The 21,555-nt window shown below is 34.6% G+C and overlaps 1 protein-coding gene across 4 annotated transcripts in view; it reads right to left on the reverse strand.

Moving 5' to 3' along the window:
- LOC110378762 (homeobox protein unc-4) overlaps nt 1-19,900 on the reverse strand; it is a 32,751-nt gene extending 12,851 nt beyond the window's left edge. For 2 of the 4 annotated variants that reach the window (XM_021338172.3, XM_021338162.3), the window contains exons 1-2: nt 19,466-19,900; nt 345-517 (exon numbers count right to left, since the gene is read on the reverse strand). In XM_021338172.3, coding sequence (XP_021193847.2) covers nt 345-517; nt 19,466-19,679 — 387 coding nt within the window. In that variant the 5' untranslated portion in view covers nt 19,680-19,900. Of the gene's footprint in view, nt 1-344; nt 518-4,651; nt 4,925-19,465 lie in introns of those variants that run through there. The other 2 variants (XM_021338155.3, XM_049843552.2) reach the window with 2 other exon arrangements.
- Between the last annotated feature and the right edge of the window lie 1,655 nt (nt 19,901-21,555).

Below are 21,555 nucleotides of genomic sequence, written 5' to 3' on the forward strand. Positions count from 1 at the left end.
TTAAACATCTACAAATGTACCTACTCAAATTTCTTAATTGAGCAAAATTGCTGTTTGAACTATTCGAGAGGCTTTGCGGATTGTATTTAAAGATTTTTTGAGGTTCAATATTACAGTAATGTATAATGTAGATGGAAAAAGCAAGAGCAGTTAATTTATTATAAGCACTGCCACGCTTCAAAAGCTGCTTTGGCTTAGAAGTATTGTACTTAATCTAAAAAAAACGCTTCCTTAGCCATATTTTATATCCGTATCTACATAGGTAGAAGTACAAAATCATATTAACTTTATTGACTTTAATAGCATCTCAATGTATAAAAAAATAAATAAAATATAATACTTACAGCAACCCTACTCTCTTTAAGGTCCAGCCTCATAGCCAGAGCCTCCCGCATGAACACATCAGGGTAGTGTGACGCGAGGAATGCTCGCTCCAGCTCCTCGAGCTGCCAGGAGTTGAAGTTCGTTCGGGAGCGCCGCCTCTTGCCGCTGTCACCGTCATCGTCGCAGACACCACCTGGAGAAGAAGGCATTTGGTTAAGAAGTGGTAAGGTAAGAAGAGTGGTTTTGGGTCATTGTGCAGTTTTCATTCAATGTAGATGTTTAAAGTTTTGACCAGTTGCCATTGTATGGAGCAACGGTCACTATGGTTGTCCTAAAGTTCTTATATAACAATCCTAACAATGAATCGAATGAATCGTCTTGGGTTAAATCATCAACTATAGTAAATGAAGCATGTCGGTTGATATTATGAGTAAGCAGGTAATATGGTTAAAATTGTTTTTTTTTTAATAATATAAAAATTTTGAATAAGATTTAGGTAAGCCTTTACCTTATGTTCCAAAACTTATACCCTAATACAGATATACGAATTTGTAGTTACAGGCAAGTAATCACTAAAGCGCTACCATTACAGGCGAATCACGTTCCCGCTGCCTCCCGACGAACACTTCGAAGAAAATAAAGTGATTAAGACAGATAAAAGCACCGCCTTCTCAGATCCGGTCATCAATAAACCTAGCAAAATGCCTGACTACATTTTATGACGGTTCTCAGATTCACAGACAATTGGAATTCGCAGACATCGAATATAAAATTCTTCAGAGTCTTACGAGGGCTTAAGAGAACAAGTTCCTATTAAGCTCGAAGATGAAGACATAAACGTATCAATTAACTATGATCGGCTACGCACCTGTGTCTTCAATAGCATCAATTAATACCGATGAACAAGAAAACTCTTAGGAGAATAAAATTGAATTTGAACGTCCGACCCAACGGTTATAGTACAGCAATTAAACAGAAGGTACCATCATGGAAACTCATGTGACGGCGGAATTGGTAAGTCCCATCACCGTTAAAGCATAACGAGTGAACTTCAAACATTTCCAATCATCAGAGAAGCAGGATTGAAATGAACAAGACATAATCGTAAAAGCCTCGGGTGGTTGGAACAAGGTCCATTCAGGCAATTCGTGTGCAGTTAAACAAAAGCCGCGACCGGGGCCTCATAAAAAAGAGATAATCTCCTACAAAGCGTCAGAGCAAGTTTTTGAAAATAGAATATAATTTCTAATTTTCTCCCGGTGATTTTAATTAAAAATGGTCCCGGGAGAGCAGGATGGCCGTACGCCCGCCGGCTCGGGTTGGAAAAGGACAGCTATAAATTACTCGCTCGGTCCTCCGAGGGGCTAAATAAATTAGAAGTGATTAAGAGGAACGCGCTTCTGTTGTGCGTTGAGTGTATCGTTGTTTTGTTACTCTCACATTATGATAAAGTCCTGTTTTATTTTTATTGACTACAAGGATATCTGTACCATCTTAATTAAAATAACATATAGCTGCGCAATAAATTGCTAAAAAGTCAAGTCAATAAATAAAACTGGCAGTATTTAAGAAGTGTTGTAATTGCAGACTTTAATTTCGCAGCACACCTCCACGACAAGTACAGAATGTTTTCAATTAATCCAGAAATCACTTGCCGTTAGACTAATTTAGTTGTTTTTACTTGTCAGACGGCCGATACGTTACGATGTCGCCTTAAGAGAAAAGGCTAAATTACGCGCGCGAGAGCGGGACAGGAACATGGTCCTAGTGTAGTGAGTGAGAGAGACGGTGTCGGTTATTGTATTAAAACAAACGAGCGCCTTGGGCCCACAGACAACAGTTTTGGCGCGCTTTAATTTAGTCTGCTCAATGTTTTAATGTCACTGGGGAGGGGAGCGGGGGGACTCACTAAGTATCTATTTGAGGGCTGTATAACGCGGTTTATAAATTCGTTCAGTTAATAATTTTACTCTGCTTTGTTTTGTTGCGACGACAAACGAATGATTTATTATATTTGATTTCTCATTGTCTGTTAAGGTATTAAGTTGAAATGTTGTTTTAGTATCGCTTTATGCATCGTTAGGCAAACATGAAACTGTTTCAGTATTCTTACATGAAATACATACATCTAAAATAAATGCTTCTACCGTAACCGAAAACCAAAACCAAAATAAAATTACGATCCTATAAACAAAAGTAGAGTTGTTCCCAAAGACAATATTTTTATTTTATTCATAGAGAGAGAGGCTATCGCCGCACGACATCGCAGACCGAATTAAATGTTTCTATTCAATAAATGCGATTTTATTTGTGATGCCTTTTATATTTCTATTACGGAAACAGTAAAGGGGAATTGATACTCTATGGAAGCAAACCTCCTTGTATTACAGATAATTTATGGCTTATACTCGCAGAGATTTCTATCTTTATCTATGTTTCGCTTGATTGCCTCCATCGAGCTTTTGCATTGATTGTAGTCATATTTGGGGACAGAATTTTACGATAATGTTGATTCAGGCTTCTGGTGAACGGTAGGGCTGTCGACTCTCAATCTTAGTCCATTATAGGTATAAACTCCTACTACGTTGAATAGATTGAAAATTACGCAGTACGGGTAAAGTTTCTTCAGCTATTAAAAATAAATGGCTCATAATGCTCATTCTATGTCATGCCTGTTTTCACTCTTCTATCGCTATTTCCATTAGACTATAATCCAGTACATAATAACTTTAACAGTAGACCTTTATAGTCATGGCTATAGACAAAGTTATTGTTATTAACAATTAATAAAAGTCATAAAATAAAACGAATTAAAACATAAAATTACAAGCAAGAAGTCGTTGAATGCAGAGGCAGGCGCGTAATAAAGATTGCGCACCTCAATCAAAATATCCGATACATTGCTTTATAATTTCATTATTCCGAGAATCAATCGTCGGTCGAGGGGCGGACTCGGGTGTAAAACTCTGTAAATTTCGCCGGTAATAAAGTCCCGTTGGAACAACATAATCAGTACACACAGTTATCATACAAGCCGATAATTTTCTTACTACTTCACACTAGCCATCGGATCATTTTCGAGAAACAAATTAAAATAGTCGCGGACGCTATTTTGCTCGTTTTTCGTGAAAGTGTAATATAAGATTGCGGACATTGGGTCTTCGTAATTGGTTAATTGCGATCAAAACGCCGGTTAGTGTTCCCTCCGCGTCGGTAACACCGTATATGGTCGAAGTTATTGCATTGTGATAATAAAATGAAGGCGACTTGGATTTTAAGGTGTAATGATACAGATATTAATGACAAGTCTCGTGTCTTTCGTCTTAAAACAAATATGTGAGCTGCGGCGTAATGGTAGGTTCTGGTCGGTAATGTGTTGGTCTTGCTAATTGTTACTGAGGTCAGTTATTTCGCAGAATTGAGTGACTTGAGTGTACGACAATTTCATCGTTACTATGGAGGTATTTTTGAAGTTTAGAAACAACAGACTTTAAAAAAATATTATCTACCTTTAGAAATTAACGCTTGAGCTCTTCAAAATCACCAAAAGGCCATAAAAATTTCAATGTAGTTTCGTTAAAGATGCGGGTTCATGTCGAGATGTCTTCATTGCTACATTGCCAGTGGGGTACCTCTCCTCACTGTAATTTGGCTTCGATCCCGAGAAATTAATTTCCAAAATCACCGGCAATAATAAAGTTATAATTTTGAACGAAATAGGCGGTTACACGCCTGGTGGACAGACCGCAGGGGCGGACTCGAGGTAACAAGGTGCATTATGTAGGATGCACCTACTTATGTGACCTACGGCGGTTTCTAAGATTAGTTAGTGTGCTTGAAAAATCGACTTTTAAGTGTGAATTTTCTTTGGTGTTACTTTTTATTTTGATATATTGTTAGCCTATTAAGGGGAGCTTTTCACTATAATATTTGAACTTAATTAAAAAAAATATTTTGCTGATATTGTATGAAGTTAAAAAATATGTAAAAAAAATCTTGTTCAGTCCATCCCTGTCGCGGTGGATGAAGACATTGGTTACGAAAAGTGGCTTCATTAGCGAAGCTGGCTGAACGCAGGGTTCTGCGAACCGACCGGCTCGGAACGACTAATTGAATTTATGTATGTCGCAAACAAAGTATGGAGTACGACTTCAGTGAAAACTTCTATTTTATGTGCGGATATTTGTGAGGAAAATGCTTTTATTAAGGTTAACTATTTTCATTAAAATTAAGTAAGTGGGAATAGGCATTTCTTTAAAAAGTGATAAAACCTATTAGTATTTTGCGGAAAAAATAAATTTGTGATGAACATTAAAAATAAACCTACCTATTCGGTATCCTAATGTTGAATTAATGTGAAGTCGGAAAATGGCTTCATTGAAAAAGTTTAAAACACTGAACTTGTTCTGCAATTGAAGCAGGCTATTGGGCATTATTCTAATAGAAAAATGTCCATTAAACAGATAGCTTCGAAAAATTGTTTTAAACTTGTTAAGGTGCTGACCGCGTTGATATATTGAAAAACCAAAGAAAAAATAGAACAATTAGACACATGAAGTAAAACTTTTTGTTAATCTTCATAATGAAATAATTGAAAATAAGAAATTAAAGGGAAACGTGCGCTTGTTGTTAGATTTGAAAAACAACTGGCTTATAAAAGCTGATATTTTCGTAGGTATTTAAATTTTGGCGGCTTCAAATTACGCCCAAGTCATAAGTTTATCGACATAATTTTATGTTGTTGTATCTAGAACTTTTATGGCCAATTAATAGGCTTTGATAAATTCCAAAAACATGCATAACACGGCCATTAAACAAATTATTGAGCTGATATCAAAAATATAATGAATTGCATAATGATTTCCTTTAACAATACTAATTAGGAGATAAACGAAAATTGGTATTAAAATGTTGCTTGTTATGACAACATTCAAAGTAAGAGAAACAGCAAAAAAAATTACAAAGAAAAGTTACACCAGCCATATTTTCCTCAATTTCTTTCTAAGCAGTTGCTAATCCTCTTTCACTTTTATCGAATCATCAATTCAGCATTTTGCCTACAACACAATTAATTTGCTAGCCTTGCCCTTACCTAATGGTCTCTTCCCGCGTTTTCTTTCCACTTATAATTACTAGCTACTGGCATAATGGAGGATTATTAAACAGAACATTTCAAATTATTAGCAATATACATATCATTTAGGGGCATTAGTGGGTATAATTAATAATACGAGCAGCTTAACTTTACAACTTTATGGTGGTAACTTCCTTTTGAATTTGACATTATTGAACTAAGTAAGTAAGTAAACTATGGCCTTTTACGGTAACTGAGCCCAGTGCTAGGTTCAACTGACTATTTAGGTAATCGAACACTGTATTTGAAAAATGAACTAGAGAATTTTGTCTCAAGGAGCAATGAAACTGAAACAGTTAAGACGAAATGAGTAAGAGAAGAAAAGACTTTGGAAAATTTTATTCGTGTCATGAAAATGTAAAGAACTGTAGGTCGGTTGGTTGCCTACTTATATTTTCTACTGAATAAAGCAACACCCAAGAAAACCCCAGCCCCACTTACATCAGCATTACATAACCACATTTTTACATAAAACTGTAAATAGAAACAATTTTTCACAGTTCCCCGACGCGTAATATTTTGTGGCGCATCTACCTGCGGATCATATCGCCCGCGGCCGCTTCGCGTTCAGAGATTGAAACATGATAAATTAATACTACTATACTTTATACACAGTCGTTCCAACCGCTATTTTATGCCCGTGAAAATAAGGTGTAATAAAATTTTAATATTTTACCAAAACAATATTGATTGCCGCGGACTTGGATGGATTGTAGTACATTTTGTATAAAGATGTAGCTGTTAGGTAAGAGTTTTCTTGTTGTATTATCGGCGCGCTGTCATCTGTGTCTATTAAGAGTTTCTTTATGATATGGGATTGTAATCTTTAATGCATCTCTGACAGGCATTTTCAAGTACATTGTTGAGTTTTTACAACATTAAGTTGTAAACTACACTTGTGTTTTTGAGGGACTTACAACTATTTTCTTCCTAATATTTTTAGTGACGTACGGCACCGTTGTCGATGAATAAAGTCGTTACTCACGATGTACAGTAAACTCATGTTCGTGGTGGTAATAAAGCAGTTTGTCACACGTTTACCGCCGTAACTATTACCGATTTACGAAAACCAATTGGTGAACGTTCATAGTTTGCGGTCTACGTGTAAATTGATGGTACATTGTCGTGAGCTTTGCTGGTAATCAAATCATTACTTCACGGGACTCAGCTATATACCTACAAGTGGATATCTAAAACTTGAATAACTTTATTGTTGTATGTTCAAATTACGGTGTAATTACGGTGTAATATTTGTAGTATGGTTATTAAAAGTCCCGTATTTTGATATTTACCGCAACATCTTGATTCTTAGGTAGGTAAGTTACGAACTTTTCTAAACAACTCACTGCAAGCAAAATGCCCATTTTGTTGCAATTTTTATGTTAGAACATTAACTTATGTTTCTTGTTAATTACTTAAATCTAAAAGTTTCAACGAAATCACATGTATCTGACGACACCACACTACAATTATTGTCAAAAACAGTTGTATTTTGTATTCCTGCTTACGTCATCACCGAAAGCCGACAACAGACGATTTATTGTACGCACAGATTACAATACACCGCAATAATTATTAGGGTATTACTCCCCGGCGACTCTTGCGTCTCCTCAAAACATATCGACAATAGTGATGCGCAACAATTTATTAGGGTGGAAATGTCGATAAATCGTAAATCCTATAAAATCATTATCAAGATATCAAGTAGGTATGTAGGTAATATAAGAATTATACCCTAGGGTGTGAAGTAAATAATAATTTATATTTGGACGTCATTTACGCTTGGTTCTAAAAGTATGTATGTAGTAGTCTAACATGACAGGTGTTTTAAACTACCCCGGCTGCCGACATAATTTTATGCAAAAGTGAGCTCGAACATTTTTTACTTTAAGAAAATATTACTTACCCTATTTTTTGCGAAATTAATCACCACTTAATCAGCATATCGTTTATGTTTATAAGTTACTGTGTAAGTGGGGGAGTGTCAAAATAATGTCAAACATCGTGACGTGTTTATGTGGACATTTCGTGTTAATCCTTATTATAATAAAAACAATTTAGTAAATCAGCCAGTAACATCAGAAATTAACGTTAAAGTTAAAATAAATTATAAGCAATTTTCTTTCCTTTTCCGCTCGATATTTCTATCCAAAACAAAACAACCAGGAAACAGATAAACTATTTCCCTTTTCCCCGAAATATTATCTCGTATCATAACATCACTATTTTTTGCGTACGAAGTTTCTAACTTCGGCCCTACATTATCTGTGGCGATTCCCGCGAGAGCAATAATTCAGCCGCCACTGTTTGTTGTATCTGTGCAACTTATTTAATCATCCGACGTTGCCTGCATCGGCCAAACATAATAATTACGAATAAACTAGAAGAGGAAAAGTTTAATCTTATCTTCACTTCTAAGTACTAAGTTTTTATCAGAAAACTTTATTAGTTTTCACAGAAACATAAGTTAAGTCGACACTGTAATGTGTATAGAGAAAACTACTTAAGTATACGCTTCTAGAGATAATTTTTAGTAGGTGCCTATCGCTTGTTTATTATATCTAATGTTTATCGATCATTTAACTTTTATGTTAACTGTTTCCCTCGATTTCACTTGCAATTTAAGGATTTTATGAACCGAAATCGATTTTACACATACGTTAGATACTTATAAGTAAAGATACGAATATGTTTTTCAAGAATACTATTTAAAAAAGATCAAAACTACTGTGTAAGATTACATAAAAATGTACCTTTAGGTCCTCGTAAAAAATATAGTGTTCTGATGTCCTATCAGATTTCAAATAAAGTTTATATCAGTTCTTCAACATTTATATCAGTTCAAATTGCCCATAACGACACATAATGAACGTTAGTAACCGTTTGACGTGTATTTTATTAGCTTTTCCATAGCGTTATTGTAAAACAATGGTGGAATCCCATGGGAGCCATAGATCAGAAGCCCGCGGCCATGCCATGACGTCACACCATGGCGTTAGGAGTGCCAACTGTCAAACGATAATAGGAATCTGTTTTTTTTTTTTTTGAAATTGGAAACAATAATGCTATCCATTTTATAGACGGCCTTATTGTTTGTAGTCTTTATTGTGACTAATGTTTTTATGTAGGTTTGGCTTTTACTTTTCAGGCCCATTGCAAGTTTATGAACAAATTAAAACGCCAGTTTTATAAAAACCACTGTTTACTTTCAAAGTAAATAATAGTCATTGAACGTGAAAATTCATTGTAAACGACTGTTTGAAGAAAACTGACTTTTGTGTTGTCGGTGAACTTGGACTTAATCAGTTCCAATTTCTAAGAGTTTCTATGCAGGACTTGAGATTGGTGTAAAATTTAATGATATAGATGTCATCATAGCTAAGTTATCCTTTTATAACAAACTTCCTCTATTTATTTAGGTAATTGAAATATTTACATTATTATAGTTAACATATACACTTATTATCTATGGTGTTATATTATCAATAGAAGTATTCGGTGTGATTTAAGTATGGTAAATTTTCTGCTATCCTCTTCGAAGTATAAATATATTACATTAAACCTTAAAGCAGTCTTATCTGCCGATTCGCTAATCTTAGCAACCAAAGCTTTGTACAAAATATGTGGGCCGTGTTATGACAAGCTGTCAAAACAACATTAAATACAGTAGTGACACAACGCTATTTGTGTGACAACCTGACAACTTTGTTGCTGATGTTGGTACGTTTTGTCAGTCATTATTGAATCATGGTTATGTATTAGGTAAATAGGCGGTTTGCTGTTTGTTTATAAAGTAAAGTATATTCGTTTTGTTAATTATATTGTCGAGATTGGATGTTAACGTGCTGGTTTCCGTTTGCAGTTTCACCCGCATTCCGAGGTATCTACTTTCCGCATAAAATAGAAGCTACAGAGAACTATATTACTGCCCAATTTAATCAAATCCATTTAGTAGTTTCGAATGAAATGGAAGAGGAACATACATCCCTACAGAATATTGCATATCCAATTAAATAAAACAAGAAATGGCTTGATTTACCTAGGGATGGCAGATTTTTGACATAAGCTTCATACAATTAACGTGAAAAGTAACATCCATCACCAACTAAAGTCGCAATTAGAGTTTCTTAAAAATCTATCTTTAAGAAAACTTTCTTCTCTCCTGATAGAAAAATAATCATTTCAACCACAATTTTTAACTACTCAACTTCTTATCCCAAAAATTACAAGTTCCAAATCATTGTTGACATACACAGTGACCCTACGCGAGGGCACAGCGGCGGAGTACAAAGGGCCATTATCTAGTGACACGACTTGTTACGATTTATTTGTGTTATTATCATTGGTAAAATTAACATTCATTATTAATTAATAAAAGCCGCTTAATCCCTAGAAAACTACCTGCAAGAAAACTTTCTTTGCTTTTGTCAGAAAAATTAACCACTGATATGTCCCAAAAATCCCGGGTTCCAAATCATTGTTGACATACACAGTGACCCTACGCGAGGGCACAGCGGCGGAGTACAAAGGGCCATTATCTAGTGACACGACTTGTTACGATTTATTTGTGTTATTATCACTGGTTGGCCCACTGAGGGCCTCAGGTCTGGAGATACTATCTTAATTAATTTGTCGTGGACCGTTGAGCTATGATTTTTGTTGTGTTCAGTTTTTCAAGATGGGTATGTGACGCTATAGTATCTTGAACGGCTGTATGTGCGATGTTTTTGGATGAATGTGGGCGACTAAACACTGAAATTAATGCTGAGGCTTAAAATGAGCACCCATTATTTACCTATAGCTAGATTGTAGAAAAAGACAGAAGTTAGTGCAGACACAGCAAAAGATCCTACAGGTAGGTTTATGTTAGACATAAGCAACAAGATGTTAGACGAGAAGAAATTGGTCATTGTAGACACATTTCACAATAATATGAGAGCATCATAGTTGACTGGTTTTGAACTCACAATTTAACCTTATTACAAGGTAAAGCTGACCAAAAATCTAACGGTCCTTTAGACCCCAACCAGAAATGTCGTATTTAAACATTGCACGCATCGGGCGTGACGCTCGGGTTAATTTTATGCTACATTAATACAGTGGAGGGTTGGAGCCACTTTTTAATAGGGTTAGTTATGGTGCGGGGTCTAACATACCCCCGCGCGTTCTCAGGGTTAGCAATATGTTACAGTCAATGGGATTAGCTGCTTGTTTTGAGATAAAATGGATTAATTTTTGGATAAACAGTTTTAGGGGTTTATTTGCACTCCTGTTGGCTTGGTGTCCCACAATTATATGCAAGGGTTCAATCCACACAGATTAGATCTGATAATCTACTGGATTTGATGTCATTTAGCCTGTATAATTTCTGTTAATTTCAAAATTCCGAAAGAATTTCACTATTTTAATAAGATAACTTCTTAAAGAATATTCTAACTTCTTAATATAGATTCTAAAAGAATACTCTCGAACATAAGGTAGAAAGATGCTGTTTCTATGGACTGAAGATCCTGAAAAAACATTCTTACCTAGAGAACCAAAAGTTAATATACCGTAATAAAAAATAATACGAATGATCGCAGAGTTTGCAAGAAAGTTGCCACGGGAAAATTATTTAAACAAAAACGCCAACCCCAATTACTTCTAATGCAAAAACGGTTCCTAAAAAAAAGTTAACATAAAAAAAACGTTGTATCTAACATTAAACTAATAAAAATATATTAATTTATTCATAAAACATACTGGAGCGTAAAATTGGTTGTTTGTTTTTTTTTTTAATGTTATAAAAAAACCTCGTGGGTGACATTTTTTCTAGTTGTCCCACGCAAAAAATGTGCCAACGCCTTCACGAGGCAGAATCAATTCGTCACAACACGGAAAACAAAAGAACCAAGCCAACGAAATATTCGTTACAAAAGTTTATTGCAATGCTTCATTAACTGGGAAAATATTAACATTCAAACTTGAGCAACAGAAATAAAAATATCATAATTAATATTTTTTGTTCACTTGCCCACAATACCCAAAGAGATTTCACTTAATTTCATCATAATTATACACCGTCAATATTATTGTTTATAAGTTAAATTACTGCTGCACTTATTATTACCCTTGATAACTTTATAAAGTGTTTTATGATTGTTAATTACGGTAGCCGAAACAATAAAGGCAACCTGTCACGTTTATTATGATAAAAAATATCTCGCAAGGATGACAAATTAACGAGCTTAAAATAACAGCTGTAAAGGTGATGCTCGTTAATGTTAACGCTTTTTGAGGCATCAAGATATTTACTCGGGCTCACGGGACCCATTGTAAGCAACCAAACAACCAATAAACCGCTAAGTTAGAGGACATATTGGCAGAAAATCACACAAGTCTCCCGTGACCAATTTTCCAGAAGGGGGTGAATGGGCCAAAACGGTGCACTATGAAAAAAGTAAATAGTAAAAAAGCGAATCGAATTTGACAAATGCGTGTTTTGGGGCACGCGACGCACGATTGGTCACGCGTCGCGCGCCGCAAGATGCGATGACGCGACTCTATTTTTGGGTGTAATCAAATTTTAATGGGCCTTTGTCACATGTGCTTATTACGGAAATGGCTATAAAAGCTGTTGGATGTTTAGACTGCATCGTTTTGCACCTAAGTACATCATGAATGAAGTTGAACAATTAGTAGAACGAGTCAACATTTAAAGTGAACGAGGATTACCGCAACACATTAATATCTCGTTATGCAAAATGACAATAAAAAGCCTCCGTATTCTCGATAATACGCAGTGAGTACTTCATTACACTATCAATTTAAACAACAGCTGTGCGGTTGCAGACAAGAGTCAGGTCTGAAAAACATGGCATCTTTGGTTTTATTTTTAACACGAACTCGTCACTCCCCCTGCGTTGGGTGTGTGAGGAAATGACCCTTGAAATTGGCTCGTACCCGACTCAGTTACATTTCGCACACCTTGCGACTGGCCGACGACTTGACTAATAGGCCTTATTACCAACATTTTTGGCCTTTTGTCACTTGTTTAATGTAATGAGCTTGTTTTTATAAGCTTCGGTGAGACGCATTGTGTTGCGGTGCAGCCCCCTTGTTGTAGATTTTTGATTAAAATTTCAGTTATATCTCAAATATTTTATGCTATGGACAGGAAAATGAATGGTAATTTTATTTCATTTAATTTCTTGCCTGCCATCAAGGATTATCAGCAGGATTATCTAAAATTTAACCTAACAACAAGTCCTAACTATGAATAATTGGCCTAACAATCGTTTATCAATACATTTTCATTCTTAAGGTTTAGTTTTTAATGAAAATATAATGCCAAAACGCCATACTTTCAACTCTATCAAAACCAAGTTCACTACAACCCAAGTTAAAATCCACTATATTATAGAAAGTCCTTATTTGCTAAGCTCAAGGGGCAAATGTACTGTAATTTATGCGTTGTTCCATTGCAGCCGACTCTCCCCTCGTACCAGCCCTTTATTGATGTACTTTTGACTAGTTGTGATTTCTGTTTATTAGGCCATTTAGCTATGTTATTGTTGTTCGTCTGTTTTTTCCATTATATTCCTGTTTTGTTTTATTTATCGATAAGTTTATGGCTGTTGAAGTGAACGACGTTTGATTTATTGTGTGCTAAATGTCTTGTTTTTGATAGTTAGTTTTGTTTGTTCAGATGAATTAAAATGGTATTTTAAATACCTATAAATAAATATATCCTTGAAGTTCAATAAGCTTTATTGACTTTAAGACTTATTCAAAAAGACTTTTATGTCTATTTTACTATTAGTGCCTTGAAGTTCAACAAGTCATTAATTTCAAACTTGTTCAAAAACACTCTTATTTCTATTTTGTGCAAAAAGTAGGTAACTTAATGATTTATCATTCACTTTAATTCAAAGAAAAATTGTTGTGCTATTTCAGTTTATTTTTTTCTTTGATCGTTACCTAAGTATACGGAATCATTTTCAAATAACAACTAAAATAAAAATCTGTTTCAGAACGCCTATAACCTAATTATAAAAAAAAGAAAATATAATAAAAAATCTAGCGATTCCGAAATAGGTTTTATTGCTGAGCTAGAGACAATCAATCTGTGATGACTGATAAAAAAAAAACTGCGAGCCGTTTCCCGCCTTTGGAACGAATGAGTTTTCTCTTAGCGTTCAAAAAAAGAATCGATTATCTCTGCTTCAAGACCATTTCAAATAGACTCGGTGCGCAACTGACAATTGTTTTCATTCTAAGACCAAAAAGAAAATCTGCGTTTTCCGTAAAATGGTGAACAAAAAAGTTTGTGTTCCGTCCGACTAAATGAATGGGTTAGTAACCTTAGAAATCAGAAATTGAGCAATCGTTTGTACGTAAGTAATTGATATTTGATTCTAATTATAGGTAACTGTTTACTGGTATTAAAGGTTTCTTGAAAAGTTTTCGTGGAAAAACGTATTCTTTCTGTTTTTCAAAGAATCATTTTTATGCTATGAATGTCTAAAACAGAGGATTCTACGATTTGATTAGAGGACATCTAGGTATATATCTGTTAACTATACTAAAATCTCACTGTAAGAACAACGACTAAGTATATTACATCTTATTATTTTTCCTTTAATTCAGGCAACTAAAGCTTATTATTTATTTACCTAGTATTAACTAGAGTATTGTGAGTTTTACAGCTTAATTATGACTATATTTTGATGTTTTATAAGTTATATTTTTTATATTAACAGCAAATATTATTTCCCTGAATCTTTTCGTTTCAAACACGCAGTTTCAAAGCACAGCTGGTCAGGCATACATTTGGCTGGACAAAATAAAACGAATTTACCCATCTGTTAGGTTTATGCTTAGTTAAGTATTTTACATTCCGACGGAAAGTTCAAAAAAAGTTGTCTTATGTAGTATGAATTTTATAGTTAATCTACCTTATTATAAAACGTGTTCCTAAAAAAGTTTAGGAATTAGTACTAGGTTTAAACCATTGTTTCGAACATGGTCTAAACCTATCTAGTACTAAAGCTGGAACTTTTAAGATAAGGATTTAGTTTAACTAGAGGAAAAATAATGTGATACACCTTAAAACTGACAAAAATAGTATTATATCACGTCTTAAAACATTTTGGTAAGTATATAGGTAGGTAGTTGAGATTTGGTACGTTATTAAAATAAATGATTACTGTCAGCGCAAATTTTACTCAGAAGACCAATGTAGAGTTTGCTATGACGTACTTTCTGTAATATTTTAATGAGATAAATGTAAACGGGTATATATTTACTGCCATTCAAATATTTTGTCCATCTGTTCATTTGATTACTAAAGATAGAATTCTGATATTGTTCTATAGTAAGCCAAACAATAGTTAGAATATTGAGAACGGCCGTAAAACCCGTTAGAAACGTTATAAAAGTAACACAATAATTGCCAGTTAATTTAAAAGCACTAAAATTTAACGCCAAGATAATTAACTTAATTATATTCTTCTCAAAATAATAAAATTATACTATCAAATCATAAATTACACGAGCAAAGGCGTAAAATCATTAATTATAAAAATATTCAAGAGGTTTTTATCTTGAACTTGGCGTTCTATGTGTATAAACACATAAGTGTTTGGGTTTAGTATTATTATATTTATCAAGTATTAATGTTTAAGTACCTTATTTATTTTTTTAACCATTAGGTGCCTACACTAAAACATGATAGTTTTTACCTATTCATTCACTCATTAAAAATGAACTTATAATATTTACCTTTTAGGTTTACTAATTAACCTACTACTTCATCATTTAGCCTTTTTCCAAACTATGTTGTTTGCTTCCAGTCTAACCGGATGCAGATGAGTGCCAGTGTTTTACAAGGAGCGACTGCCTATCTGATCTCCTCAATCCATTACCTACATAATTAATTTTGGTAACGGATTTTTTTACAAAAACAATTCAATCTATCAGAACTTAGATTTTATTTTCAAATAAAAGAACGTAATTAGACATAGCCAGACTAATGGATTATAATTGAGTTTCGCAATGGTTTTCTTTTTATTCGGGTTCTGTACCTAACCACAATTTTGCTACAGGCGATTTTCAGATGCTTGTTTTTATCTGATTTTAATAAAATAACATGAAAAATACAAATCTTTGAATTGAGTACAGAATTTCAGTCATATTTTAATATCAGGAGGTCTTCTAAGAAAGTATAATGATGGAGCCATATTTATATAAAAGTAGGTAGGTACCTACAGTTTATAATGTCTTTCTCTTAAGCAATGACTTCATCGGTCAGCGTGACAAACATTTTGTATCGAGTGCAATGTTAAACAATAAATATACAATTAAAAACGATAACGAATGCAATAAAGTTCTCATTTATTTCATTATCTGTCTACAAATAAGTCAATTAAAATAGTCACATAAATAGTAGATAAACTGTACGTCCCCAGTAATGTTAGACATGTTTAACTCTCCATATTTTCCGAGATTACAGTAATAATTAAGCTTCTTTTGTATTTATTGGTTCCTGAAGCTTTGTACATGTTCTCAAACTCCGCACATATTACTAGGCATAACAAGCAAAAATATAATAAAGCAAAGCTCATTACAATATCAATTCATATTCCCGTCCGACACAACCGTATCCCAAACATTTCACACATGATCGTCTATAATTTACAACACAAAAAACCTATTGATATTTCTATTACTATAACGAAAAAAGTTTGTATACAAAGAGTCTGGAGTATGCGTCATCGACAAAACATTTAACATCCTAATTTTGTGAGTAACACCTCAGCGCTAGAGCCGACAAAAGAATCGATAAACATCTCGATACAGTCGGTATCGAGAGGACGACTCGCCCAGCAGGGGGCCGCGGCGACCAACTAATAACTTACATTTGGATTACGCTCGTTAGCCTCTTAGCACCTTACCCGACGTTTATTTTTTATTAATACAAAATTTATTCAAACGAGCCCCGAGAATATTTCGGGAATAATACCTTAATATTATAAAAGCAATAAGTTATGCCTAGAAGGATAAGTGTATCGTGCGCGACAAGATCATTATTTATACCATTATTTGTGCGTTTCATTTAATCTGGGGGTCAGGCTAGCGTCGGAGTCAACACGCGTTTAATCTAGGCATTATATTACTGGATTACAATATGTTTAGATGAGTGATCGGCCGTCTTGATTACAGCTTTGTGAAGCTCGCTGAAGATCGACCGATGTCGTTAACTCATAATCGATATTGACAGTTCATGTCTGAATCGGCGGGCGAGTAATAAATCGATAGTTTTTGTATCGAGTCGTGTCGAGCTCGTCGCATCTGTCGTTGTATCACGAAGTTAATTGTAACAACGCGATAATTATTGATGTATGAAATGTACTTAACTATAAAATGGAAAGTTACCGTGATTAATAAGAAGTGTACGCTTCGACACCTATTTGTTGTAAATTGATGATAAGTTAAATTAATTATTGAACATAATTTGATACAAAATATTCTCTTTCTATTTGCGTGTTGCATAATTTTGTATTCTATAAAAGAGTCGTCGCTTGGGATATTAGCATATATTTTAATAATCGGCTTACCGATATATTTCGTGACACTATTTATGGAGAGAGTTACTCATCCAGCTATTTAACATTTTGTTTAAGTAATTTTTGCATAAATAAAATATTTCTGATGATATTTTTAAGGGTTGTTACTTACATGTCTCATAAAAGTTTTTACTTAAATGTCGGTAATAGGTATTGTCAATTAATTACTTATAAAAAATCTGTCGAATAACAACTTAAATAAAATAGCCACAGAAATAGTTTATCGTAATTAAGTTATTCAATTGACAATAAAGATACAAAAACATTTCTAAATCAATAAATCTACCCAGTAATCGAGACATTTAAAAGATCTTATTTTTATTTTATTCAGATCTAACTACATTATTATTCAATTTGTAACTTACAAACAGAATTCTACCTCAATTTTTTGTAACAAACAGTAAATAAAAACAAACGACTCAGAGATGTATTTTAATCATTAATATTTTAATTTTAATAATTAAATGCATGTTTAAAAGATGACTTGAAAAACAACGACAAAAAGTCGATAACCGGATTATTTTTTTGTGTATTCTATCAGATTCAAAATTATAACGAAATAATCGACTGGGAAATAATTCGCCAGATTATTTTAGACGACGATCTTAATTAACAAAAATAAATAAATTAAAATCAAATACAACGAATAAATTATATATTACATTTAAAAACTTCTTAAAATAATGTCCAAATACCTATTTAAAATACAACATTTCCTTCATAGACTTTACAAGAAATAGATAGATAGCAAACTAAGACGCGACGGCATGCATTGTAAAAAAAAAACCTTTGTGTTATAAATATACAGTGTACGTACGTAAGTATAGGAAATAATAACTACACATGTCTAATAGTAGAGTATTACGGAATGAATAGTACTGCAACCGTATATCATTGGATAATTGCGGATTTATAAGTAATTGTTTATCGAGCTGATTCTTATTGACTACTACATGATTCTTGATTCAATTTTCCTTGTTAAAATTTTTATTCAATAATTGTTTGGTATTGAATTTTTTTTGTATAGTATAATCTGTCTAATTAGTGTGTTTATAAAACTGAACCCGGAAGGGTTCAGTTTTTGTTTAGTAATTTACTTGAAAATATAAAGAAATCTGATTTATTTTTTGTTAGTATCAGATTACTATTACCTAAATTAATAACTTCATCAAATAGGTAACTGAAACATTGAAATGTTACTTAGTTTTCACATAGGTGAGTATAATAATTATAAACCTTTTCAGTTCTTGTACTAAGTAAGTATTAGTGGACTATACTATAGGTACCAAAAAGGAAACTATATAAAAGTGAACTATTCAATCATATACATAAATTATGCAAAACGTCTAAAGTAACTTCTTACAAAAGTTACGCATCTTTATGAAAAAATAAACCATTCATAGATTATTTACACTAGTCTTTTTTCTTTCTTTTAAATAAATATTGCAAACTTTCACAAACAAACACTGAAATATTATACGCTTTCACTAAAATACTAAGCCTTATTTATAACCCAAACTTTTTGTGCAATACTGTAAGCCAAAAACACGCAAAGACAAAAAAAGTTGGCAAGCCATTTATTCTCTAAATTGTACAAGATTCACTGCGATTGATCAAGCCGTATTTCCTATACCCACAAGAAAACATACCTACATATAAAACCTACGATTTAATTACGACCATAGTTTTCAATTTGGTTAATAGATAATTAATTTAAGTGTTATCACAAAATTTTGTGTGGCAGTTATCACAAAATTTTGTTTGTTAGGTACAGTCAGTGACAAAAAATATTGGGCATTCCTAAGATTAGAAGAAAAAGGTTATCTTATATTTTGTTAAAATATATTTTGTACGAATATTATTACGAACAGGATACTTAGTTAAATAAATTAATATATAGGTACATTTCAATGTATTGGTCCACCAATGTGATCTGGTTCGAATAATAATGTTGTCAATGGTTTTTATTGGACCAGATTATAAATTATGAGTTTGTTTGCAATGTTTTTCCTATTAACACTACTTAATAAATGTATGGATATGAAGTTATTTCTTTATATGGAACTTAATCCTTTCCTTATGGGTTCATAACAAGGATTATTCAAAACAATCTTAACATTTAAATATCTAGTTATTTCCAATAGAACTCTAATAATTTATTTTTCAATAAATAGGTATGAAGTCTAATTTTCTTATTCAATTTCGGTAGGATTACTTAGATTGCTATTATTCCTTATTTATTTTTTATTAGAAAATAAATGTTACCGGAAATTAAACAAAAAGTTTTTTTTCAGTTTAATTAATAAACCGTCTAACACTGTCTTATTGGACAACAACTAAAGGTAATTTTACCTACAAACATTCCTAATTTAAATCTAACAAGAATTCCATGTGACCGTACCTTTACTACTGGCACCATCCTCATTGGAGTCCTCGCTGGGGGGCCCGTGAGGGGCCCGCGCCGGCATCGGATGCGGCAGCCTGGGCCGCGCCAGGAACGGCGGCGGGACCCCGAAGAAGGGCAGGAACGGCGGCCACGGAGGCCGGGGGGCCAGCTGAGCCGCCGCCGCCGCATACAGCTGCAGCGGCGCCGGCAGCCCGCCTTCCAGCACCATGGGGGAGCCTCCGCCGCCCGAGCCGCGCCGCGCGCCCGATATCTTGCCCACCAGCTCACCTACAAGCCGACCCCATGCCCTAATGTCATAGCTCAACACAATGATCTCTTGAGTCACTCGCAGTCAAGCACTATCACAGATGCAACACTGGCGCGCGCGCGATCACTCTGTACTCGCGAGTGCTCCGGCTCCACGCCGCGCCCGCCACTGCCATGGCGCGCCCGGGGGCGGGGCCGTCTCCCCCCCTACCTCCCACCACTGCACAAATTAATTCTCCGCCTCCTTCATATCATAGATTTATTTCTCCGACAGTACATCGCGCCCGCTGCTAAACGCTTTCAAACCTTATGCCGTGAAGTTACAGATCTGTATTGAATAACGGCCCATAAATTAAGGGACGGCATACATTGAATTAACGGTAACGTAGGCGACGGGCGGTGCTTAGTTGAAATAAACCTTATTTATATGAAGATAACGTTTGTTATCGCGCGGTAGGAGGTCCGACATGGGATTTATAGGGTCGCCGTAGGTTTGCGGGCCCGTGGGGTTGTCATAATCTTTTTTAGCCGCATGGCGCGCCGCTGTACAGTGACATGTAGAGAGTATCGGCAAGGAGTTATGTTATGGAATGTTATCGTAAAGGTTTGTGTTTTGCCATTGCCCTTTTAGGTACTTACCTATTTTTTTAAATTGTACTGCCTACAAAATGGCAACACTGCCTATAGTGTTGTACCTAACGCTTAGTCAATTTAATTCTGGAATAACTTTGAATCTCATTTACTTATAAAATTATGATTGATATGTGATCTATTCTACCGGCAAAGATGAAAGGTGTTTATTATCTGTAATGAAGAAGAAAAAAATGAAATGTGTTCATAGGAATTGTTCAGAGGTAATAACGGGTTATATTTTAGATTTCACCCATTCTTTTAATTTGACAGGTCTGGTATGATGGGCGCGCATCACCCGCCAGCGGGCGGCGGCGCGGCGCTCACAGAGATGCGCACAATAGACTTGCGTAAAACTAGAATACGACGCCTCCAATCGCTCTAATGACGGACAAACTATCAATCATACGAAATTAACACGTTTCAGATTATATTTTTGACAGTGATGAATCATAAGCGACCGAAAGGCAATCAATTTCACAAGCAATTCCTTATTCCATTAAACAAAAAAGTAATAACGTAATTGACATAAATAATAATAAAATATGTCAAGACAGCGTAACGAGCGTTCGGACGCGACATGACAGCTCTATCAGGGATCTGGTACTGAGTGTGCCGGGGGGCGGTGCCGGCCGCCCATTGGCGGAGCGGCGCGGGGGGGGCGGGGCCGGGACTCAGCCTTGCATGAATTTAATTAGTGCGAGGAGCACCTCGGGCGCATTAGGAGCCGCGATGGGCGAAGCAATAAAACATATAAAGGAATGAGTATAAATTAAAAGTTAAATAGAGAGCGCTGCGAGCGAGCGAGACGCGCCTTCGCTCCCGCTCGCTCTCACCGCTCGTAATTGTTTGACGATCTTATTAGTATCAGTTAAATGTGGTGGTCTCTTTTTCTCGCGCGAATTTAATTACTTTTTAATTAGAGCGCCGGTTAATGAGAGTTTGCAGGATTCGCTCCGGGCGCTCGGTTTTCACCATTGTCATTTTTGCGGTTTAGGATAATCTGATCATTGATTGAGTTCCTTTTTTAAGTTTTTGAGATACTAATCTTTTGAGGTGTAGCTTTTTTAATGTGTCGTTCTTATGATTGAGGATTCAGTTTATTATTTCTTTATTTTTACATTTTCAATTACTTAGTCATTAATGACTTCTTTTAAATATTTATTTTTCTTTCTTTTTGTGTAAAATCTTGTTAGACATTTGGGTGC

This window comes from Helicoverpa armigera, chromosome 2, assembly GCF_030705265.1.
Source record: "Helicoverpa armigera isolate CAAS_96S chromosome 2, ASM3070526v1, whole genome shotgun sequence".
In the NCBI taxonomy this organism is placed as follows: domain Eukaryota; kingdom Metazoa; phylum Arthropoda; class Insecta; order Lepidoptera; family Noctuidae; genus Helicoverpa; species Helicoverpa armigera.